The sequence below is a fragment of the Melanotaenia boesemani genome, chromosome 2 (assembly GCF_017639745.1).
Source record: "Melanotaenia boesemani isolate fMelBoe1 chromosome 2, fMelBoe1.pri, whole genome shotgun sequence".
NCBI classification, from domain to species: domain Eukaryota; kingdom Metazoa; phylum Chordata; class Actinopteri; order Atheriniformes; family Melanotaeniidae; genus Melanotaenia; species Melanotaenia boesemani.
In genome coordinates this window covers 28,368,148-28,385,038 of record NC_055683.1, presented here as the reverse complement: position 1 = coordinate 28,385,038, position 16,891 = coordinate 28,368,148, and the positions used below count along the sequence as shown (strand labels likewise).

Below are 16,891 nucleotides of genomic sequence, written 5' to 3'. Positions count from 1 at the left end.
CAAACCAAAGAAGGGTGCTTATCCATGTTGAAATTGACTGCTTCAAATACACACTGCTGTAGGAGTCATAAAAAGTTATTTTTAATGTACATTCTAAATTTTCTGTTTACACTGACAAAAAAGTTTTAACTTTTTATTACTCACATCGTCCAGTATTGGCTTACATGACATGGACATATCTGAGAGCTCACACTGTCCTGATACAAACATTTTTATTGTCTTAAACAGTGTGCACATTGTTCATTTTTATGATTTTAAATTACATTTGTATATAATCAAAATGGCACTTTGGTATTTATGAAATTTACATTATGAAGTTTTTTTTAAAGCACGAATGCTAAATAAAGAACAGTGGAACAAAAAAGAAAAATAAGGCTTTTTTTTTTTTTACTGTGGAGACGAATCAAATTCTGCTTACTAGACACAAATGGCTCAGGCCTGCCCTGCATCCTTGCAATGTTCTGTTTGGGATGTCACAAGTAACAAACAGTGTGTTGCCAAGTAATGTTAGTCTATGTCTCCTGGAAGAAACTAAAGCTTTACTTGGAATGCTGGAGCAGAATAAGGACCCGCTCAATCTTTAAATGACCCTTCATCTTCTCACCCAGCGGGCTTTTATGCAGGGGCTACTTGGATTTGTGTCCTCCTAAAGGGAATATATGGTGACAGAAAAGTATGTCCATATTAAACAAGCAGCAAAAGTAATCCACACCACCATCTCGTCAAAGTTTATTTATTTCTAAGGCTGATCCCCAAATGCGTCAAAGGAACAAGATATTCTAAGTGATGACCTTCATGATTACATTTCAATGTTTAAATGATATCAGACAAGACAAAAGCATGTGCAGTAGCTGTCATGATAAACAGACAAGATTTGTCAACTTTATATTATTTAGTAGAAATACTCTCATTCTCTTTCTTTTGCATTCACAGAAAACACATATGCATGCAAACAAATAAGGCAGCAGTTATCATATCACAACATGTATTCAAGTCTAATTCTTTTCCTTTATTCATTTGAATCAACAACCTAATGTGATTAATATCAGCAAAGATGCTATAAACAAATTTGAAATGTTTATAATCATCACTTGAACCTCATATCACCTCCAATAGCATCTATCTAAAGAACCAATTGTAAAACAGTCAACTAAACACCCAACAGTCAATTAGATCACATATTTCTTGTGTCTGCATTTATATCTTTACATATTTTTGTTCTTTTTGGTCTATTTGACTCAAAAGTATTTTGATATAGATAAGAGCTTGAGTATTGCTGTGGCCCCTTATATTCTGCTTCATCAGCAGGTGTCACCTTCAGTCTAATGTAGCAGCTGAATGAAGTTCATTTCCCCTTGTGTAGAACTTATTTTGGGCCCGATCTGAGGCAAATTGCCAAAGGTTTTCATCTCCATGTAGGGAGATTTATAATGAGTGATTGAACTTTTATGGATAAGACCTCATAATTAATTTTATTACAGGAATATGAGATGTGCCAGCATCTTGTAACTCTAGATCACAAACATTTGGGGGCATTTCCAAGCCTAAGCTCCATGCAAGCATTTGACATAGCCCATAAAAACCTTAATATGATGTCACGCCTAATAATATAGTCATTTCATTTTGATTTGTAGTATCTCACTTTCTGAAACTATCAGCTACAGACACATTTTGAGATTTTCTCTAATTGTGATAGAAAGCTCATTAGTTTAAATGAGAGTAATGACAGCTTGTTCTTAATTTAATCAAAAATACAGATTTTTATTCAAATTTTCATCAGTAATTATTTAAACATGACTAGACTTTTCTTGAACTCAGTGCAACATTTTTATTTACACTGTACATAAATAAAAGTATTCATGAGTAAATATGAAGGAAGCTTTAATATTATTGTAATTTATTGTTGAACTTTGTGTTATTTCAAAGATCTTAATCGTGCAAGTGTTCTGCAACTGTATACCAGCGCAATGCAGATGACTCTCCAAAACCAACCCCCCGCAACCCCCCCAACCCCTCTGAAAAAAAGCTGCTCATGACATTAAAAAGATATTTAAGGTTCACAGGATGTCTCAACTTTAAAGACTCTTAAATCAAGAACTATATTTACTGAAAACACAAACCATATTTTGCACTATTCACTAAATGATGTTACTTGGCCATCACATTTATGTCTGCACTAGGAGGGAGCAGCACGATTTTGGAGCAAGACAACTGTAAATTCTCTCTGATAACCCTAAGTAGTGCTAGAAGCACTCCTTATTTTTCTTTATATAAATAATTTACTCTCACTTGCAGAACATTAAGTCTTTTCCCCCTCAGAAACTTGCAGAGGTCAGCATTTTTTCTCCTGTAATTCCTCCTTTATTATAGTAGAGGTATTGTTGAATATTCACATTTGGCATCAAATCAATCATTTGATATGATATCATAATGTGGCAAATTGCAAAGAATTACGCATATCATTTTCATACACATCACTGCCACAAAAATAAGCAACAGGGTGATTAGAGACCATGCCCAAATCAAGGGAGCAGCTACTGCTGACCAGGCATTCCCACCCACTATAAATGTAGCAGTTCCAGCTTCTGCACGAACTGATAGGCTGCAATCACAGGTGAGTGTATTCACTGTGAGCTCAGTTTATTAAGGAGTTGGATTAATGAGTTACATGTTACTGCTTGTTACCCTCAGTTTTTATGTTTTGGAGTTACAAAACATATAACAGATATAAATTATCATCAGGGCGAAATGTCAATGGCATTTAAGAGTACTAATGATTAGGCAAGATTAATTCAAAACTAATTTTGAGGAGGGTTTGCAGAAAAAGTAGTTTATTCCAAGAAAATGAATATTAAGGACTTCTGTGGCTGAGTTTTGGTAAACTTCCAGTTTCAACTTAAAAAAATTATGAAAGTAATGAAGTAGAATGTTTATGGTTGTGGAAGAGAGTTGAATGGATGGGAGAGCATGCAATTTGGGTTCTTTAATGTGCCACATCAGTTGGTTACATCAATTGGTTTATTTTTTTTACAGCTACAGTTTTCAATATGAAAGATACTTCTGCAAAGAGAATAACCATTCCTTTTATTTCTTATAGCATCTTCGGACTCGAGCAGATATCACAACATTTTTTATTGTTTTAAACGAGCTGAGGTAAGATATGCATATATATGATGGAAAACAATAGTTAAAAAATGATTATATGGAAACACTATAATAGTCTTTTATTGTACTGTCATCTCTCAGTCTCGACTAAAGTGCCATCATGAGCACAGATGCTGAAATGGAGCAGTATGGCCCTGCGGCCATATTTCTTCGCAAGCCAGAGAGAGAGAGGATTGAGGCTCAGAACACTCCTTTTGATGCCAAAACAGCCTTTTTTGTGGTTGATGAAGCTGAGATGTATCTGAAGGGTAAACTGGTAAAGAAAGAGGGTGGCAAAGCCACAGTTGATACAGATACGGGAAAGGTAGGAGAAACTATGTTTTATCATTCTTTGTTATGCTGTTCTTATAAAAAAATTACACATTGTGTCTTTTTATAATTGTTGAAATAATGTATTTCTTATTATCTAAAACACATTTTCTGTTTAGAGTGTCACTGTGAAAGAGGATGACATCCATCCCAGGAACCCTCCAAAGTTTGATAAAATTGAGGACATGGCCATGATGACCCACCTCAACGAGCCCTGCGTGTTGTATAACCTCAAAGAGCGTTATGCATCATGGATGATCTACGTGAGTTTTGGCTATGTTTTATATCTCAGTTTGCATGAAAACCTATTACTACATTGTTTGTTCTCTCTACTATAACAGACCTACTCTGGGTTGTTCTGTGTGGTCGTAAACCCCTACAAGTGGCTTCCTGTGTATGACGCTGTCGTTGTAGCAGGATACAGAGGGAAGAAGAGGATTGAGGCTCCACCCCACATCTTCTCCATCTCTGACAATGCCTATCAGTTCATGCTCACTGGTACGAAAGACGCCATCTTTTAGTATGAAACATGTTTACGTTTCTTTATAGCAATGTGTAACCAATTAAATACAACATTTTGAAAGTGTAACTCATGAAACCTGTATGTTTGGATTTCAGATCGTGAGAATCAGTCTATTCTGATCACGTGAGTATAGCAAACTGTGAAGCTAAATATAAAATCACACTGATGAATAAGAAGCTAAGTATGGAAATTTTATCTCTGGCAAACTAGTGGAGAATCTGGTGCAGGAAAGACTGTCAACACCAAGCGTGTCATCCAGTACTTTGCAACAATTGCAGCTCTTGGTGGCAAAAAGGAGCAAGTTCCTGGCAAAATGCAGGTACATGTGAATTCAGTGTTTCCAAGAAGAAGCTCTTCTTAATAGAATAGCTCATTCTACTCAAATTATCTCATGCAGGGCTCCCTTGAGGACCAGATTGTAGCTGCCAACCCTCTGCTGGAGGCTTATGGTAATGCCAAGACTGTGAGGAATGACAACTCTTCCCGTTTTGTAAGTGATCACATCAAAGAAATTGTGTGGTATTGCTGATTTCTCTTAGATCTTCTTTTCAACGCATTGCTAATAATATTGCTGGTTGTATAGGGTAAATTCATCAGGATCCACTTTGGCACAAGTGGCAAGCTGGCTTCAGCTGATATTGAGACGTGTAAGTTTGAACTTCTCCATGTATAGGGACAAAATCAATGGTTAATTAGATTACTTACAGTGGGGAAACTGTCTTGTATGACTTTTTATGACACATGTAGCAGGGTGATTCAATTTTTGGTGATGTTTCAATTCCCCACAATTCTCTTCTATAAAAAATGTGAAAATTGTCAATTCTAATGAACTTCTCTTAGATCTGCTGGAGAAGTCCCGTGTCACCTTCCAGTTGTCTGCTGAGAGGAGCTACCATATCTTCTATCAGCTGATGACAGGCCACAAGCCTGAGCTCATTGGTATATGACTACTTTGATGTGATGCTGAAATTTGAAAGATACAATTTCTCCATCTGATAACATAAATGTCCTATTTCAGAGGCTCTTCTGATCACCACCAACCCCTATGACTACCCAATGGTCAGTATGGGTGAGATCACTGTCAAGAGCATCAATGACATTGAGGAGTTCATTGCAACAGATGTAAGTCAGTGATTTATGAGAGGGCAAAGGACCAAGAAAACAAAACTTACAGGATAATCTAATAATTTCTCTGATTCATGCAGACTGCCATTGACATCCTGGGATTCACTGCTGATGAGAAATTTAACATCTACAAGCTGACTGGTGCTGTGATGCATCATGGTAGCATGAAATTCAAGCAGAAGCAGCGCGAGGAGCAGGCTGAACCTGACGGCACTGAGGGTGAGTGATAAAATATTATCATTTTGGTAAATAGTGGTAACATCTGTGTTCTCATCTGTGAAAATCAACACAGAAAGGTCCCAGCTGAGTTTCTTGTGTGATAGTGATTTACATATATATGTACTTTTTTATAGCATGTGTTGTGTTTCTGTCCATTAGTGGCTGATAAAATCGCCTACCTCTTGGGCCTGAACTCTGCTGACATGCTGAAAGCTCTGTGCTACCCAAGGGTCAAGGTCGGAAATGAGATGGTCACCAAAGGTCAGACCGTCCCACAGGTAATTAAAGAAACACTATTAAAAATATTTATATTTGTAAGATACAGGGTTTTTCATGAATATAATGGTAATACAATATTTTTTCTTCTAGGTCAACAATTCTGTCATGGCTCTGTGCAAGTCTGTCTATGAGAAAATGTTCTTGTGGATGGTCATCCGTATCAATGAGATGTTGGACACAAAGCAGTCAAGATCATTCTTCATTGGAGTGTTGGATATTGCTGGATTTGAGATCTTTGATGTAAGTTGGAAAAAAATACCTTGAGCACTTTTGAAGAGGAACACAATTTTATCAGGAAACTAACCCACTCTATAATTACAGTTTAACAGCTTGGAGCAGCTCTGCATCAACTTCACTAATGAAAAACTGCAACAGTTCTTCAACCACACCATGTTTGTCCTGGAGCAAGAAGAGTACAAGAAAGAAGGCATTGAATGGGAGTTTATTGACTTTGGTATGGACTTGGCTGCCTGCATTGAGCTTATTGAGAAGGTAAATATCTGTTCTTATGGATTTCAGGATTCTTGTGATTATGCATCTTTATTTAATTTCCCACATGAAATATCAACAATATAATTTCCTCTTAGCCAATGGGTATCTTCTCCATCCTTGAAGAGGAGTGCATGTTCCCCAAGGCTACAGACATGTCTTTCAAGAACAAGCTGCATGATCAGCATCTGGGCAAAACCAAGGCCTTTGAGAAGCCAAAGCCTGCAAAGGGCAAAGCCGAAGCTCATTTCTCCCTGGTTCACTATGCCGGCACAGTGGACTACAATATCACTGGCTGGCTGGACAAGAACAAGGACCCACTGAACGACTCAGTTGTTCAGCTCTACCAGAAGTCCTCAAACAAACTGCTTTGCTTACTGTATGCAACTCATGGTGCAGCTGAGGGTAAATATGAAATAAGAAGAAACTCCTATGTCTTGCATTTAGTAGTCAAACAGTTTACTGCATTATGCAAACACAAAGTTATAATGTATAAACAGTTGCCTTTTACTATATGCACAATAGGGGAGCTAAATGATAAAAGAATTGTATAACAAACTATAAGTATATATTCAGAAAATGTAGTATATTATGGTAGATGTGGTGAAATAAATATATATTCATGTAGGTATGTTCATCAAATTATGCTTTTAATCCTTCATTTCTTAATCAACAATAAATAACGTTAATTGTTTTGATGAGCAGAGGGCGGTGGCAAGAAAGGCGGTAAGAAGAAGGGTGGTTCCTTTCAGACGGTGTCTGCTCTTTTCAGGGTAAGCAAAGCTTAATGTTGACATTGTTTTAGATGTTTAAGGATAATTTTGTAAACACTGATATTTTATTGTAATAATGATCCACAGGAGAACTTGGGCAAGCTGATGACCAACTTGAGGAGCACTCATCCTCACTTTGTGCGTTGCCTGATTCCCAATGAAACAAAGACCCCAGGTACAAAGCGCAAAGTTGTCCATTTTTTTAAAATTCATTGTAAACTGTTATAGAAAGTAATATTGACAACTTACTGATTTCTAACTTTCAGGTCTCATGGAGAACTTCTTGGTCATCCATCAGCTGAGGTGTAACGGTGTGCTGGAGGGCATCAGAATCTGCAGAAAGGGCTTCCCCAGCAGAATCCTCTACGGTGACTTCAAGCAGAGGTGACACCAGATTTCCTTAAAGATGTATTTTAGAGTTCAAGAAAAATAATGAATTAAAACATCATAATTATCCCTCACAGATACAAAGTATTGAATGCCAGTGTCATCCCTGAGGGACAGTTTATTGACAACAAGAAAGCTTCAGAGAAGCTGTTGGGCTCCATTGATGTTGACCACACTCAGTACAAGTTTGGACACACAAAGGTACTTTTCAGCAGGATAATGCAAAGCACTGGGTATAGACATATCTACTATCAGAAATTTCTGATGATGAGGGCTCCTTTCTACTTGACAAATTAGGTGTTCTTCAAAGCTGGTCTGCTGGGTACCCTTGAGGAGATGAGAGATGAGAAACTGGCTTCCCTGGTAACCATGACTCAGGCTCTCTGCAGAGGATATGTCATGAGGAAGGAGTTTGTGAAGATGATGGAGAGGAGGTGGGGGCGGTTACAACATCTAGAAAATGTGTTTTAATGTCCTAACAAGCAGTCAGTGCAGTAAATTTGGCATTTTGTTTTAAATTATTGCTTTTCAGAGAGTCTATCTACTCCATTCAGTACAATGTCCGCTCATTCATGAATGTGAAGAACTGGCCATGGATGAACCTATACTTCAAGATCAAGCCTCTTCTGAAGAGTGCTGAGACTGAGAAGGAGCTGCAGCAGATGAAGGAAAACTATGACAAGATGAAAACTGACTTGGCTACTGCTCTGGCCAAGAAGAAGGAACTGGAGGAGAAAATGGTTTCCCTGCTGCAGGAGAAGAATGACCTGCAACTCCAAGTGGCTGCTGTAAGTGGGAAACAGCAGATATAAGTTAACATCTACAGTTCAGTGACTGAGAAAAGCTGCTCATATTTTCATGTGAATGTTTGCAATTTAAAGATGGAACATATTCATTGTTTGAAATAAAATGTGCTACACTTCAAATCTTGACCATTACACATAGATGCCATGTGGACTAATTGTTGCACAAATACCTTAAATGAAACAAAAACAAATCCTAATGTCTAAACTATTTGCCGTTCAACTGTAGGAAACTGACAATCTCTCAGATGCTGAGGAAAGGTGTGAGGGACTCATTAAGAGCAAGATCCAGCTCGAGGCCAAACTCAAAGAGACATCTGAGAGACTGGAGGATGAAGAGGAAATCAATGCTGAGCTGACTGCCAAGAAGAGGAAGCTGGAGGATGAATGCTCTGAGCTGAAGAAGGACATCGATGACCTGGAGCTCACCTTGGCTAAAGTGGAGAAGGAGAAACATGCCACTGAAAACAAGGTTCAAATCAGTTAAACAGATGCAAATCGAGGGGGAAAGAGGAACATGTTTTTTTCAGAAATGAAGCTGTTATGTTGGCTTTAAATATGCTCTTCATGCAATGCTTAGGTGAAAAACTTGACAGAGGAGATGGCATCTCAAGATGAGTCCATTGCCAAGTTAACCAAGGAGAAGAAAGCCCTCCAAGAGAGCCATCAGCAAACACTGGATGATCTCCAGGCAGAGGAAGACAAAGTCAACACTCTGACTAAGGCCAAGACTAAGCTGGAACAGCAAGTGGACGATGTGAGAAAATCGTTGTTTGCATGTTTTTAAGTAAGAACAGTTTTAATCCTCAAATAATTTAACAAACAAATGTTTATTACAGCTTGAAGGCTCATTGGAGCAAGAGAAAAAGCTCCGTATGGACCTTGAGAGAGCCAAGAGGAAGCTTGAAGGAGATCTGAAACTGGCCCAGGAATCCATCATGGATCTGGAGAATGACAAGCAGCAATCTGACGAGAAAATCAAAAAGTATGTTTTACAGTTTAGTTTTTGAATATGTTCCTGAATTCCCAAACAATAAAAATAATTTTTGCTTCCCACAAATAGGAAGGACTTTGAAACCAGTCAGCTCCTCAGCAAGATTGAGGATGAACAGTCTCTTGGTGCTCAGCTTCAGAAGAAGATCAAGGAGCTCCAGGTGAAACCAGATCAAATCCATTCAAAGGGAACACTATTCAGTATTACTAAACACATGTTACAGTACAAGTTCTAAGTAATAAGTCCTCATCTTATTACTTTTGTAAACTTAAATTCAGGCTCGTATTGAGGAACTGGAAGAGGAGATTGAGGCTGAGAGGGCCGCTCGGGCTAAGGTAGAGAAGCAGAGAGCTGATCTCTCCAGGGAGCTTGAGGAGATCAGTGAGAGGCTTGAGGAGGCTGGTGGAGCAACAGCCGCTCAGATTGAAATGAACAAGAAGCGTGAGGCCGAGTTCCAGAAGCTGCGCCGAGACCTTGAAGAATCCACCCTGCAGCATGAAGCCACTGCAGCAGCTCTCCGCAAGAAGCAGGCCGACAGCGTTGCAGAGCTGGGAGAGCAGATCGACAACCTCCAGCGTGTCAAACAGAAGCTGGAGAAGGAGAAGAGCGAGTACAAGATGGAGATTGATGATCTCTCCAGCAACATGGAGGGTGTGGCCAAAGCTAAAGTGTGTCTTTGGTTTTCTGAAGGACATGAACTCCGAAATAACTTGATTTACACATCTACTACAGCAACAACCTGTTTTGTTTTGTGAATTTAGGGCAACCTGGAGAAAATGTGCAGAACTCTTGAAGACCAGCTGAGTGAGCTCAAAGCCAAAAATGATGAGAATGTTCGCCAGCTAAATGACATTAATGCACAGAGAGCAAGACTCCAGACAGAGAACGGTGAGTGACATATCAAAGGAAACTGTTGTGTTTGTGGGTTCATCAGTTTCTAACATTTTGATTTGATTCATCATTCTCCAGGTGAGTTTTCACGCCAGCTTGAAGAGAAAGAAGCCCTGGTTTCTCAGCTGACTAGGGGCAAACAGGCTTTCACTCAGCAGATTGAGGAGCTCAAGAGACACATTGAGGAGGAAGTGAAGGTATTATGATACCCTACACATCTGTATCCATTTTTTCTCAACAGATTTTTACTTTTGATATATAAATAAATAGTCTTTCCAGCACAATCTGCATGTGACTTTAGTTCAGTAAAATAGTTTTCACCCTTCACAGGCCAAGAACGCCCTGGCCCATGGTGTTCAGTCAGCCCGCCATGACTGTGATCTGCTCAGAGAGCAGTTTGAGGAGGAGCAGGAGGCCAAGGCTGAGCTGCAGAGAGGAATGTCCAAGGCCAACAGTGAGGTGGCTCAATGGAGAAGCAAATATGAGACTGATGCTATTCAGCGGACTGAGGAGCTGGAGGACTCCAAGTGAGTCACGTTCTTATCTAAATTGCTTACTTTTCAGTTGTTTCCTCTTGACCAATTACAGTACTTATTAACTACAGGAAAAAGCTTGCCCAGCGCCTGCAGGAGGCTGAGGAATCCATTGAGGCTGTGAACTCCAAGTGTGCCTCTTTGGAAAAGACCAAGCAGAGGCTGCAGGGTGAGGTGGAGGACCTCATGATTGATGTGGAGAGAGCTAACTCTCTGGCTGCCAACCTTGACAAGAAGCAGAGGAACTTTGATAAGGTAAAATGCTAACATGAATAATATATATGCTAGAAAATTAGTAATGAAAAACACAAACATTATGAACTATTATTCCAACCTATACAACTGTAGGTCCTGGCAGAATGGAAACAGAAGTATGAAGAGGGTCAGGCAGAGCTGGAAGGAGCCCAAAAGGAGGCTCGCTCTCTCAGCACTGAGCTGTTCAAGATGAAGAACTCCTATGAGGAGGCTCTGGATCACCTGGAGACCATGAAGAGAGAGAACAAGAACCTGCAGCGTATGTCAAATTACAAATAATTGTTGAAAACATAACTCTGAACCTGAAAGAGAGTCTCATTTTTCAAAATATCCTGCTTTAATTTTTACTAAGGAAATCATTCTACTTATTATGTATAAGATCTATTAATATATTTTCCTTTAATTTAATAGATAATAGTTGATTTCTACTTTAAACCAGTTCTCGTATATTTGTTTTGTTTTTAATTATTCTACCTGCAGAGGAGATCTCAGATCTGACTGAACAAATTGGTGAGACTGGAAAGAGCATCCACGAGCTGGAAAAAGCCAAAAAGACTGTGGAGACTGAGAAGTCTGAAATTCAGACAGCTTTGGAGGAAGCTGAGGTACAATTTTGATCACCCTCGATAAACCATCAGAATCAATCAACATGTGAATAACACTGTATTCCCCTTAATTTTACATAAGAAAAAATTAAGTTAAGCTATCTGTTTAATTTATAAGGGCACTCTTGAGCACGAGGAGGCCAAGATTCTTCGTGTTCAGCTTGAGCTCAACCAGGTCAAAAGTGAGATTGACAGGAAGCTGGCTGAGAAGGATGAAGAGATGGAGCAGATCAAGAGAAACAGTCAGAGGGTGATTGACTCCATGCAGAGCACTCTAGATTCTGAGGTCAGGAGCAGGAATGATGCCCTGAGAGTCAAGAAGAAGATGGAGGGAGACCTGAATGAGATGGAGATTCAGCTGAGCCATGCCAACAGGCAGGCTGCTGAGGCCCAGAAACAACTGAGGAATGTCCAGGGACAGCTCAAGGTCAGTTTGCTAAAACACAAATTAAAAATAGTTTAAGAGCAAAGATGATTCAGACTAAGTGATATTTTGTTGGTAGGATGCCCAACTGCACCTTGATGATGCTGTCAGAGGACAGGAAGACATGAAGGAGCAGGTTGCCATGGTGGAGCGCAGGAATAGTCTGATGGTGGCTGAGATTGAGGAGCTGAGAGCTGCTCTGGAACAGACAGAGAGAGCACGCAAAGTGGCTGAACAGGAGCTGGTTGATGCTAGTGAGCGTGTTGGACTGCTTCACTCTCAGGTTGGGATTTTTAAAGTTATCAGAACTGTTTGTCATTAATGATATAAATCATAAATGAATGAAATGTCTCATCTTGTCCCATCTTCAGAACACCAGCCTTATTAACACCAAGAAGAAGATGGAGGCTGACCTTGTCCAGGTTCAGAGTGAGGTGGATGATGCTGTTCAGGAAGCAAGAAATGCTGAGGAGAAAGCCAAAAAGGCCATCACTGATGTGAGCCTGATTTTCTCATTAAAATGCTATTTCATAAAAATATTATTGTTGATTGCAGAGACATTCAAACTTTTGTCTTGAAACTGCCCATAATTTCAGGCTGCCATGATGGCTGAGGAGCTAAAGAAGGAGCAGGACACCAGCGCTCACCTGGAGAGGATGAAGAAGAACCTGGAGGTCACAGTCAAGGACCTGCAGCACCGTCTGGATGAGGCTGAGAATCTCGCCATGAAGGGTGGCAAGAAGCAGCTCCAGAAACTGGAGTCCAGGGTATGAACATTGTATTTTGTGGTAAAAGTTCATAACATAAAAATGTGAAACTTCCACTTTTTTTAAACCAAAATATTAAATTATTTATCATTTTTAAAAAGGTGCGTGAGCTGGAGTCTGAAGTTGACAGTGAGCAGAGACGTGGAGCTGATGCTATTAAAGGAGTTCGCAAATATGAGAGGAGAGTCAAGGAGCTGACCTACCAGGTAAATATGTCTACCTAAAGTAGTCCTTGTTTTGGAAAATAATTTTTTTCTATACTTGCTGTGTAACAATCTATCTCTGCAGACTGAGGAGGACAAGAAGAATGTGAACAGACTTCAGGATCTGGTGGACAAGCTGCAACTCAAAGTCAAGGCTTACAAGAGACAAGCTGAGGAGGCGGTAAGTGAAATATTTCAACATCTTTAATGGGATGGCAGCACCAATCAGAAATACATACAGAAAGCTTCCTGATATGATGGGATGTAAATACATGAAGATGTACATTAAATACTTTACAGGAGGAGCAGGCCAACACCCACATGTCCAGGCTCAGGAAGGTTCAGCATGAGCTGGAAGAAGCTCAGGAGCGTGCTGACATTGCTGAGTCTCAGGTCAACAAGCTCAGAGCCAAGAGCAGAGACACTGGAAAGGTATGTCATTATATTTCAGACAAATTTTAAAATAGGTCAGTAAAATTCTTATGAAAACTTCTATATGTCACTCTTCATTCACTTTGCCTTGTACATATTCATACCATGTGTTAAATATAGAATTTACTTTCCTGACCATTTCCTGAAATGATGTTTATTTGATGATAACATGTGCTGAATAACTCTATTTTCTTGCTTTCTTTCCAGTCTGAAAGCGCTGAATAAGAGACAACAGTGAATTGAAACCTTCTGACAGAGTTCATAAAATATGAACTAAATTGTCTTCTTTCAATTCAATAAACCATTTTACCATTGTCTAATACTTTATAGTTTGCATCTTTTATTATTATTATTAAAAAATCACATTTGTACTTTCTTGTACATGAAAATTTACGAGTTTAAAATTTTTTATCCATTATCAATTTCCCTCATTCAATGTGATCTTACTGTCAAAAATGGAAGAAATAAAAACATTTCAGTGGTCATTTCAGTCTTCTTACAGAATTAAGCATATAAGTTTTAAGACTATATTTGCTTTAAATTAAGTTATGGTTTTATTTTCTTATCAGACTGTATTTTTTAGATTTTTTTTAAAGTTGCGCTAAAACTGTCATAAATCCAATTTCTATCCATTACAATGAAAGCCCTTTATAGTCATTTAAACAACCTTTGAAAGGTCATTTATATGACAAGAAATCTTAATGAAATGTGTTTCATGGGACAAATTAAACTGAACACCTTATCCTTTTCAATCAATAAATAACCACAAAAACCAGATAGAGCAGTATATATTTGTTTAATGTCAAATGATGATTCACTTGAGTTTGTTTTAAAGCTTTGGTGTGTACAAACAACAAGAAATGCAACAAAGAAACCACACTCTGTGTAGATAGTGTTTCCTGTAGATGCAACATCTGTATGATTTCTGATCTGGTAAACTGTCAAGTTACCAATAATAGAGGCAAACTAACACAAATGAAGAAAGAAATTGTTTTTCTTAGTTTGCGGAGATTGCTTCTAATAGCAGCAAAACTGAGAAGCTCAAACTCTTTACAAGGTCAAATCCATTTTTGCCATGCACACTGGATATATTTTTTGTCATAGATTTGTGAATGTGAAAGTAGTGAAATAAAGAAAATAATCTGCTTATTTAATCTTTCACATATGTGGCTGTAATGGTATTCTAAACTTTATATGAAGTGAAGCATGTCATGCCACATTTCCTGTACAGCAATGCATATTCAGAGCCATCAGCAAGCAACACAAGTATAGTGAAATGTATTGCAGGCAGAACAAAACAAACAAAACGACCAAAGGCTTCTTCAAACACTTACTGTATGAACAATATTTTCTAAATTAATTGGTTATACTCATCACTGCATCTGTAATGTAGTAAAGCAGCATGTAGATGTGGCTCAAGGAGAAACCACACATTACTGATTAAATCAGTCACAGACACATGGACCACCTTACAAGTACTTCAGTCATCCTTTTATATTCCCTAGCATATAAGGTCACACTTACAGATGGCATCTTATTCTTGATCATGCTGTGTAACCTTACCCTGTTTGAAAATGTAGGCAGTCATCAAATTATTTAAGCAGACGGCTTATAAAACTTGATCTCTCCCCCACAGCAAGCTTCATGCCCATAAAGAGACTGTAGGTGGATCATTTCTATTTCTGTAAAAGCCAGCCAGTAATTAAATTACAGGCTAATGAAATGTACAAACCTTTTCATTTTGTCCAATTTTTAAAAATACCTTCTAATCTGATGTACTCAAAAACTGATATCTTAACTGGCAAAACTGGAAATCCTTCACCTCTTGGCTGCTGCTACAATATTCTGTCCTTTTGATAAACAGAAGTTTTGGCAATGGGAAACCTTAGAGGAGTCCAGTATCCACCAGACACAGATCTGATTCACTACTGCCAATACCAAGCTCTTACTCTGCTTTAACAGGGACTGAATGGCCCATTATTCCATACTCCTGAAGCACCTCCCCCAGGATACTGTAGGGACATGTTTATAAGCCTTCTCCACATCCTCAAAACACACGAAGAGTGGTCAGACAATTCCCACACACTCTCAAGGAAAAAGAGAACTTCCAGTGTTCCACAGCCAAGATGAAAACTTCATTTTTCCTCCTTAATTCTGAGGATTGATTCAATTAATTTCAGTTCAGTTCAGTTCAATTCAATTCAGTTCAACTCATTTCAGTTTAATTCAACTAACCAAAGACATCTTAGGTCACTTTAAAGAAAAAGTACACAAAGACCAGTCCATATGTTAAGACGTTGCACAGGCTTGCAATCAAAACAGGCCATCTCCCAAAAAAAACAAAGTAGTTTCTGCCAGCGGGGTGCAATTTAGAAAAGATCTTGATATTATAGTTATTTTCTACTGTATTCTAGTTCGTGATAGGCTTTATTTTTTTTACCCCAAATCAATAAAATATGAATATTCTAACATGAAAATCGACTCTAGAACATTAAAGGCTGGTATTGGAAGTATCAATTTTAGTATCGATCCACTCGTATTACAAAACTGATCAAAACCTGTGGCCAAGGGCATCCTGTTGCTTCTGCATTTAAAAACATAGCTTTGCTCTGAACATGGTATTTGTCATGCACAAATAATATCTAGCATAGACGTCCAACAAAAGAAAAATTACATGTTCATATAGGGCAGGTTGTTCCATCCAGTTCCACCCCTCCTGACGCCCACCGACAGAACAATGAAGTCCTGAGGTGACACGCCAATTAGCACATGACCGGCATAAAAAAAAAAATCAATTAAAAATTTAAAGTTTATTTACAGGGCACTTTCATACATAAAACCAACACAGTAATTTACTTGACAAAAAGACACATATTACACATTAAAAGAAAAGACTACAGCGTATATTAAATCAATAGATATTCCAAGAAATCTGTGTACTTCATTGGGTATACAAGCACAAACAAGTCAGAGCCAGCTTCTTGTTGACTATGAGCCAGGAAGGGGCGCTTCAAGTAAACCTACCCCTACACAACTATTCTCACCCAGGATGACTCCAGAGTGGAATTAAGTCCTGGAAATCCTCAGGACACTGGTTCCAAAGCCTGTCCTCTGCATCAAATGATTACATGCATCTGGTACCTCCCAGCCTCTTACACAAGCTCAGATTCCCTCCCAAAAGTAATATTCAACTATATGACCAACAGCCAGTTTTAGATTTAGGGAATCAGACAGGCAAGGTCCCTGCCTCAGACTGTCACTTAGTCCACACAGATTAGAGCTCTTATTGCATCTCCAAAAGAGTTCAGTGAGTCTACTAGTGGTAGGTCCACAAGAGGGTCGTTTTATGTCAATCATTTAGGCTGTGAATGGTCAGAACCCAAGGGCAAGGGCTTGACCACATGTCCTATCTACCAAGGTCTCTACCAGAGACCCAGTCAACTCAGTCCAGATGAGGTCTCTCTCTCTCTCTCTCTCACACACACATATATACATACATAGATACATACATACACACATACATAGATACACACATACACATATATATATACACACATATTTATTTATATATATATATATATATATATATATATATATATATATATATACACACACACACACACACACACATGTGTATATATATATATATATATATATATATATATATATATATATATATATATATACACACACATATATACATATACATATATAT

General features: G+C 38.5%; 1 protein-coding gene across 1 annotated transcript in view; it reads left to right on the top strand.

The window, feature by feature from the left end:
• Positions 1-3,095: 3,095 nt before the first annotated feature.
• Positions 3,096-16,891, top strand: part of LOC121628140 — a 31,718-nt gene continuing 17,922 nt past the window's right edge. Inside the window, exons 1-40 of the mRNA XM_041967069.1 lie at positions 3,096-3,153; positions 3,247-3,469; positions 3,594-3,737; positions 3,816-3,972; positions 4,093-4,120; positions 4,208-4,316; positions 4,395-4,487; positions 4,581-4,644; positions 4,838-4,936; positions 5,016-5,119; positions 5,203-5,341; positions 5,501-5,619; positions 5,711-5,860; positions 5,942-6,112; positions 6,208-6,514; positions 6,815-6,882; positions 6,970-7,057; positions 7,149-7,266; positions 7,347-7,470; positions 7,567-7,703; positions 7,802-8,057; positions 8,302-8,544; positions 8,653-8,829; positions 8,912-9,057; positions 9,136-9,226; positions 9,345-9,734; positions 9,828-9,954; positions 10,036-10,154; positions 10,288-10,484; positions 10,562-10,745; positions 10,839-11,004; positions 11,226-11,350; positions 11,469-11,777; positions 11,854-12,057; positions 12,146-12,271; positions 12,371-12,541; positions 12,643-12,747; positions 12,830-12,925; positions 13,045-13,176; positions 13,384-13,392. Of these exons, the coding sequence (XP_041823003.1) occupies positions 3,266-3,469; positions 3,594-3,737; positions 3,816-3,972; positions 4,093-4,120; positions 4,208-4,316; positions 4,395-4,487; positions 4,581-4,644; positions 4,838-4,936; positions 5,016-5,119; positions 5,203-5,341; positions 5,501-5,619; positions 5,711-5,860; positions 5,942-6,112; positions 6,208-6,514; positions 6,815-6,882; positions 6,970-7,057; positions 7,149-7,266; positions 7,347-7,470; positions 7,567-7,703; positions 7,802-8,057; positions 8,302-8,544; positions 8,653-8,829; positions 8,912-9,057; positions 9,136-9,226; positions 9,345-9,734; positions 9,828-9,954; positions 10,036-10,154; positions 10,288-10,484; positions 10,562-10,745; positions 10,839-11,004; positions 11,226-11,350; positions 11,469-11,777; positions 11,854-12,057; positions 12,146-12,271; positions 12,371-12,541; positions 12,643-12,747; positions 12,830-12,925; positions 13,045-13,176; positions 13,384-13,392 (5,796 nt within the window). The 5' untranslated portion in view covers positions 3,096-3,153; positions 3,247-3,265. The remainder of the gene's footprint in view (positions 3,154-3,246; positions 3,470-3,593; positions 3,738-3,815; positions 3,973-4,092; positions 4,121-4,207; positions 4,317-4,394; positions 4,488-4,580; positions 4,645-4,837; positions 4,937-5,015; positions 5,120-5,202; positions 5,342-5,500; positions 5,620-5,710; positions 5,861-5,941; positions 6,113-6,207; positions 6,515-6,814; positions 6,883-6,969; positions 7,058-7,148; positions 7,267-7,346; positions 7,471-7,566; positions 7,704-7,801; positions 8,058-8,301; positions 8,545-8,652; positions 8,830-8,911; positions 9,058-9,135; positions 9,227-9,344; positions 9,735-9,827; positions 9,955-10,035; positions 10,155-10,287; positions 10,485-10,561; positions 10,746-10,838; positions 11,005-11,225; positions 11,351-11,468; positions 11,778-11,853; positions 12,058-12,145; positions 12,272-12,370; positions 12,542-12,642; positions 12,748-12,829; positions 12,926-13,044; positions 13,177-13,383; positions 13,393-16,891) is intronic.